Raw genomic sequence first — 7,858 nt, forward strand, 5'->3', positions numbered from 1 at the left:
TATATATATATATATATATCCCATTATTTCAAGAGTATGTAAATTTATAACCCCTTCATTCTTTATAAAAGATGATAGAGATGTAATCCAAAGGAAAGTTTAAGCTACTACTTCTAGCATGTCAAAGCTCCCTTCCAGGCATACGAGGCCGTCTCACTTTGATCTATGAGTCGTGCATGCATTGGTCAGTCTGGCTTCTCTGTAAAAATAGGAAAAACAAGTGCAAGGGAGATAACTAGGTAACCGTGTCAGTTTGTTATTATTACTATTATTTGTTGTTGTTGTTGTTGTTGTTGTTGTTGTTGTTGTTATCATTATTATTATTATTATTATTATTATTATTATTATTATTATTATTAGTGGCAGCAGCAGCAGCAGCAGCATGTTCAGAAGGACAAGAGTGTTTGTGATTAAAACATTCATAAATCTGTTGAATAACGATTAAGTATATTAAGCTTTTGATTTTCCTGAGTACTACACGTGAACCTGATTCACAAGTCATATTTCCTTGGCTTCCATGCATCATATACAATACACATTCCTAATTCTTTTCCCAGCCCCCAGAGCAGGTCCGCCGCCAGATTTCGGTGCCCGGGGTGTACTTCAGAATATTCTGGGTGGGCACTGATTTGTAATAATGCTAAAGTGAAGTTTCGAAATAAGTGTATCACTGTAAAGGTGAGGGTGCACCATTGAATAGTGAGGGGCCAGTGCCGTCCAGTGCACCCCTAGGGGCGTGCACCAGAGTGACTTAGGGCTAGTGAAAGGAGAGCTTTATATTATTCAGAAAGTATGGCACAAGGACTGGCAAAAGAAGATCTAAAAACAAGCAAGGGCGTTTAGGATAAACTTATGAAAATATTTTGGACAGGTAACGGGTTAACATGTAATTAAGGTAATTTATATATTTATTTATTTTAATGACAATCTTAAATCATTCCTGTTGTAAGCTATTGCTGTAGGCAATACATGTTTTTTTGTGGGGTCCAGGGAATGGGAAACGGAAGGGCCGCCCCGGGCGGCTCACACTCTAGCCACGCTAGAGGGCTGGATGCTCTTACTGTTGTCAACCCTTGTTTGTTTTCAAGTGAGATAATATTTCCCATGGCCAGACATGTTTTCATGGAAAATTGGAAATGAAGGACACTGCTTGTTTGGCAGTGATACTCGTTTACAGCTATCATGCATACAATGTTAAGGTAAAGAGACAGTGATACATGCACACGCACGCACACACACACACACACACACACACACACACACACACACACAATGGGCTTTTTTCAGTTTCCGTTTCCCAAATCCACTCACAAGGCTTTGGTCAGCTTGAAGCAATTGTAGAAGACACTTGCCCAAGGTGCCACGCAGTGGGGCTGAACCTGAGACCACATGGTTGGTTAGGAAGCATCTTAAAGCACACAGCCACGTCTGTAGAAACAAAGAACAGACAAGCAGAGTTAATCTCGGCAGGTGTATTAGTATGAAGGTATTTATTTACACGGATTATAATAAAGATAATTAAATATTTCCGGGTAATGATGAAAAATAAAACAAAACAATCTCAACGAATGATGAACAATGTTTTTGTCTCTTTGAGAATAAATACAGAAGACATCACGCGGCGGGTTTTCTTCTAATTCATTAATTCCACCATTCTTGCTCAAATGGAGATAAGAGAACCATTTCGTAACTGTACGAGAGAGTATAACTATTGTCTTAGGAAAATAGAATTGTTTAAGGAATGAATAATTTGGCAATGTTGTCTGTATGAAGAATATATTTATTACATGGTGCTTAAAAAATACATGGAGCTCAATAATAAATATATCTTTATTGTAAAATATAATAAATCAAGTGGCTTAAAACCGTTTGTACTGTCCCCCAACTGCAGGAAGAATCTACTGGAAATCCGTCTGTCGGAATCTAACTTAAGGCTGACAGCCACAGCTTGCTTTTGCCTGAGTGTATGGTGTGTGTACGGAGTGTATGGTAAGAAGTTTGCCTTCCAACCACATGGTTTCTGGTTCAATCTCATTGCATGCCATCTTGAACAAATGTCTTCTACTATAGCCCTAGGTCGACCAAAGCCTTGAGGCTGGATTTGGTTGATGGAAACTGAAAGAAGTTCATTGTTTGTGTGTTTGTGTGTTACTATCTCCTTGTCTTGATATTTTGTGATAGTTGTAAATGAGTGTGACTGTTGTATGCGTGGTGTTCCTTCATTTCCAATCTTCCGTGGAAAATATGCCTGGCCACGAGGAAATGTTACCTTACATGGAAACAAATGAGTGTTGGGCACAGGAAGGGCATCTGGCAATAGAGAATCCGCCTCAACAAATTCTGTCTGACCCACGCAAGAATGAAAAAGTGATGGTGATGATGTATGTTTACCAAGCATTTATCTTCCTGCAGATTTGTGCAAAGAGGTTGTTACCATTATGACTATGATGGTAACAACTTTCCAAGACAAATGTTCTGACAAGAATCAGGATTCCATCACTTTCAAAGGGGTCTCATATTGCATTCGTTAACCATCTCCAGAAATTCTATGGCCCTGCAATCTATTGTCAGTTAGTTGTTGATTCTAGACAGGGTTCATGTTTATATATACTTCTATGTTTCTAATATTCTACAAAGACCTTTGTGGAGAACGGCATGAACATCACAACATCCTGTTTCCTCCTTCGTAATTATCTCAAGTGCGTTGTGTCTATATCAGATCAGATTCGGATAAGATTTTGTTCTAGGATAGCGACTAAAACACCAGGATTGTCGAACTAAAAATAAGAAGATACTGTGAGAATTTTTTCTTCAAGCCGTCATATTTTAGCTTCGAATTAGCGACTGTTTTATTTAATAAACAGAATTAAACAAAAGTGAGATGTTCGATTTTTAGCGAACAAAAACAGCAACGGGGTCTCAAATTTCAATTGATGTGTGTGTGACTAAGGCACAACAAGAATCTTCAGTTAAAATTAGTAAGACTCTTGTGGAAGACATAACTATCACAACATCACTTCATGTTTAACGAGAGAGCATCAATGAGAACGCGTGATTTACTAGAAATAGCAACTAAATCGAGTAGTGGTTGTGTGGGGTGATGGGGCAGCACATTTGGGTCTTTTGTGTAAGCCTGTACGAAAGGGTTGCCCCGACGGCAGACACTGTAGCTACGTCACTAACTGAATCTCCCTCCAGTCTTTAAAAAAGGGGAAGACTCCCGTTGGATTATTTAATGCTCGATGCTTATAAACAGACGTGATGCTCATGGGTGGAACATCGCTGATCATAGGTCTGCTCGATCAGAATTGATCTGGGGTTAAACAATAACAATGACGATAGGTGTTGTTATCTATTTAGAGAATTCAGCGAGTAAAGCTGTGGTTTACAGCTTGACGAAATGCTTCCCAGCTGCTGCTGCTGCTGCTGCTACTGCTGTTTCTGGGGCATGTGTTCACTAGCGTAGCCGATTGCAGGAAAGACGCCACGTTACAAAAAACCGCTGCCGGTTTGCCTTATATTGCCACACTAATCACCGAAAAAGCTAAACCTATAATGTAACTGAGGTGGAACAAAACATCAAAGCAACAAAACAAGGCTTCCGTGGAACCCTTTACATTGTTTTAAGACGAGAAAAGAGTCTGTAGATATCCAGAATTCTTCAGTAAATCGCTGAAAGTATGCGACGTCGGACTGCGAACGGTGAAACCACTGTGAACCAGGCACATGGAGAGAATCGATCAGATTCTCACGGACCCCATCATCATCATCATCACCAACAGACACACAACGTAAGCATGGACGCATCATTTTAATATATTTCTTATTTATCCCTTTATTTAAAAAATATTTTCTCTTCCTTTACTGCATTTGGTAATATATATGTTACTTGCTGCATGGAATATCGAACCTTTGTTAAGCTCTGTTTGAAATTTAGGGTATATTCAGGGTGTCAGAAAACCTTTTTCGATTAGGGTGCGTAGTATTTATTATATTACGACTATACATATTATATACAGCATTGTATATAATCTTCTGATTACCATTAACTCTGTTAAAAGAGGTTTCTGGTGCCTCATATAGAAAACACTAAAGGGAAGTTTATTGTAATTAAAATTTACAAACATGATTTCTTTCACCAAGTAACATGAAATACTGTATACACATACACAAATTATATATATGTATGTGTGTGTATATGTATATATATATATATATATATCTCAAACTTAGGCTTCTATGCAGGTACTGTTAAATACACGTATATAACTGTGTGTGTGTATATATATATATACAGTTGGTTATATATATAACCAACTGTATATACATATACGGTCCCTTCTGTACAATTATATACTTGTATGTGTATATTCGTTTAGTATATACGTTTGCTCATATTTTCATATTTTAATTAATCTTTAATTGCAAATGTGTCTCGTGTTCGCACCCGCCACTTTATCAAAACCAGTGTTTATTATCTGGACGGAGAAATTCGTTTTATCAATTGGAACCTTTTATTAACCAAAATTATAAAGGGCAGATGCAACATTAACTGTTCCCTTAATGTTAACTACATGTGTTCCTCCTTAAATTTAAGCGGTATAAACAAGGTTAATATTTGTACAAGTTGCTTATTTTATCATATACTAAATGATGCTTCTTTTTTTTTTATGATATCGATCCTTTTGTAAATCCAAGCAGTTTATGTATCAAAACAAACCTTAGAAAACTTGGATGGCTATGCTAATACTTGTTTCTTTCGCCAGAAATCTTGTGTAATTTAATTATTTGTGAAGTTTCTTTTCTTATTTTTAATTTCTGATTTTATTTATAGCGATTTCTAGAGAGGAATATTAAACTATATACACTCGTAAAATTTGGTATTATGTAGAAAATTGAGCACCTATTAATTATTAATTTAAAGGTCCCCACTTCTCTCCATCCTCCTGGTTCCCGTCTGCAAATACTTTGTTTTTTTAAAAATTTCTGAATTGTTTCTATTCTTATAGTTTCCTCTGGTGTTTTCTGTTCGTCTTTATTTTTGTGTGTAAACAAACCCACTCTTTATCTGTGGTAGCTAGCTCAGTTTAATCGGATATTTATTCTGGTCCTTCAGTGAACTTTGGACCCTAAATTCACAACTGTTCTTCGTTCGAATGACATTTTAAAGTTTATTAAATTCCACGTAGGACCAATATTTCCTTTGTGTTGCGTTTTAAACACTAGTCATATGTAATCCCATTTGTATTAATACTTTTAATATATTTACAGATAGCTACCCACAACTTATAGAATTCTTTTTTGGACTCTTTGAATAAAACCTTAGGCGAAACTATGAGTCCCAGTCAACGTGTATCTTACAATATTTTTGACTCTACTTTCAATATTGAGTCTACCTATCACACCAATGTTCCATAGTTATTCTTGAACTAGCTTTAAAATAATAATTACCTCAGTTTATAACACATAAGCAGCCTCCCAGATATATTTGTTAAATTTTACTATTATCCAAGTTTAAATTAAATTATTTGGCACAGCATCTACTCTTAAAAACCCATAATTGTTGTTAGACTGAATTCAGATTTTATTGAACAATTTTTTACTTTGCCGTCGAATGGTTTTGTATTTCTTCTGTTATATCATTCTTCACGCCTCCGCATTCATTGTATTAATTCAGATTTCTGCGACAACCTGCTTATTACGAAGAACGGTTATCATATCCACGACTGAAGCAATTCTTTAAATAGCACTTCAGCACTTACGTGCAATTGGCGCACTTGACTCAGAATCAAAGAGGAAGTTTGGTTAGAGCGGAGGGCAACATCAACAACTCGATGTGTCACGAACCTGTTTCAACTGGCATTGGGTTCGTTGTTGATTTAGTTTTCTTGCAATCTTGAAGAAGAAAACAAAACCACTTGGAATCAATTCCTCACCTTGCTGTGCGATTGGATGGCAGCTATTAAGTCTCTAGTGTTTCTAAATATCTTTTTACCTTTATTATGTTTTTTCTTTCATTCATCATACATAATCCTTGTAAAAGACACGTCTTCAATATAGTTTCTTAACAAGCAAAGTCACTATTATCTCCACCACCATAACCAATATTGAAAGTACTAAACGACTAAAAAACATTGTTTTAAAAGATTTGTATTTTTCTTTATTAAAATTACACTGTAATTAAAATAAGATAGTTTACTGTATTTATTAATTCATTATTAGTCACGATGTTCTATTTATAGCCATTTATAATAGGATTAATTGCTTTTTTTTTAATCTGTGATTTATTATTTATTCAATTAATCCAGGAACGACTGTTACATTGCTAGATTTTGTAGTTTTTCTCCATCTGTGAGTCAGCTGACGAGAGAGATCGTTAATTTAATAAAAGACGATTGACATGATAATACAACAGCAGTCGGAATCTGATAGCTGAGTGTATTTATGGTGTTGTTGTTTGTTTTTGCTGTTGTTGGCATAAATATAATGAGTTGAAGAGGTTTCCTCTACTCTTCGCATAAAATATCTGCTGGAACACTGTCAAACAAAAAGTTCGCCGCTATTTCGAGAGAGATTCGCTTCAATAATCAAATAAAACCTGTGTATCAGATATTGATTTCGTTATAAAGTTAGCAGCCATCTCTTGTTGTTTAGCATCATTTCAGCTCTGCCTGAGCACACCTATGACCAAATGCATCTCAGACGTGACCATTCCATCTGTTTTATATATCGATTCAGGCGTGATTATGTGGAAGAAGTTTGCTTCCCAGCCACGCGGTTTCTTGTTCAGCCCCGTTCGTGATACTTTGGGCAAGCGTCTTTCTACTGCAGCCCTGAGCCGACCAAAGCCTTGTGAGTGGATTTAGTTGATGGAAACTGAAAGAATCCTCTGTGTGTGTGTGTGTTAGAAGTTGGACCCGGCGTTGCTCCTGTTTTCCGTGTTGAAGTTAAGCCCACCTCTGACCTTGTATTTAATAAGCATTTCCTTAGAGACTATTCTATCGATTTTGTTGAAATTTTACATTTGAAAAATGCAAAAGCTGCAGGAATAATAGCATCGTTATGGGAATTTCCGTTCAAACGCCCGATTGAGCTCACAAAAATCGATGCCAACAGAGCATTACCGAGTTTTCAAAGAATTCCAGCCTTATTTGAACTTCAGAGCATGTGACCTGCCTATGTGCCAAAAATCATTAAAATCAGTTGGAGGGTGTGGGAGGAGTTAGAGTAACCCCAAACACACAGACACACCATCTATTTTACTCTCTCTCTCTATGAGCTATATCGACCTTGTTGATGTGGGCACTCCAACTGAGATTGTTATCAACAATTGTACCTAGGTCTCTGATATTATTGGATGCTGTGAGCAGTTCCCCTGAAGGAAGAGAGTATGGTTGGTTTAGTATAGTCTTTCTTCCAAAATGCATCAGCTCAAATTTTCCCTCGTTTAGTTGCATTTTGTTTTTGCCTGCCCATTGACTCACAGCATATAGATCAGTCTGGAGTCGGCTTCGGTCTTCTTCTTCTTTGATGATTTGCTGGAGCTTAGCGTCATCAGCAAATATCTTCAGTTTGCAGTGATTTACGATGCTGGAAAGGTCATTTATGTAAATTATAAAGAAGAGTGGACCCAAGACAGTCTCCTGAGGGACACCACTGGTGACTTTTGCTGGGCTTGAGTGGACTCCATCGACCACAACTTCTTGTGTTCTATTCGCCAGGAAGTACTTAATCCAGTGTAGAAGTTTTCCACGGACTCCAACATTTGCCAATTTTGAGAGTAAGATATTATGGTCAACCCTGTCAAATGCTTTACTGAAGTCAAGATATATGACATCAGAGTTCGAACCTGTTCCCA

General features: G+C 36.9%; 2 protein-coding genes across 3 annotated transcripts in view; both read left to right on the top strand.

Moving 5' to 3' along the window:
• LOC106878757 (uncharacterized) overlaps positions 1-7,858 on the top strand; it is a 401,005-nt gene that overhangs the window by 298,511 nt on the left and 94,636 nt on the right. The gene's annotated exons all lie outside the window — the stretch shown is intronic.
• The window catches only part of LOC106878763 (uncharacterized), a 24,817-nt gene continuing 20,393 nt past the window's right edge, over positions 3,435-7,858 (top strand). The window contains exons 1-2 of one of the 2 annotated variants that reach the window (XM_014928088.2): positions 3,729-3,791; positions 5,678-5,966. Coding sequence is in view for 1 of the 2 variants with exons in the window: in XM_014928087.2 (XP_014783573.1) it covers positions 3,681-3,791 (111 nt within the window). In the remaining variant the exon portion in view is untranslated. Of the gene's footprint in view, positions 3,792-5,677; positions 5,967-7,858 lie in introns of both variants that reach the window. The other variant, XM_014928087.2, reaches the window with a different exon arrangement.

The sequence above is a fragment of the Octopus bimaculoides genome, chromosome 4 (assembly GCF_001194135.2).
Source record: "Octopus bimaculoides isolate UCB-OBI-ISO-001 chromosome 4, ASM119413v2, whole genome shotgun sequence".
Taxonomy (NCBI): Eukaryota; Metazoa; Mollusca; class Cephalopoda; order Octopoda; family Octopodidae; genus Octopus; species Octopus bimaculoides.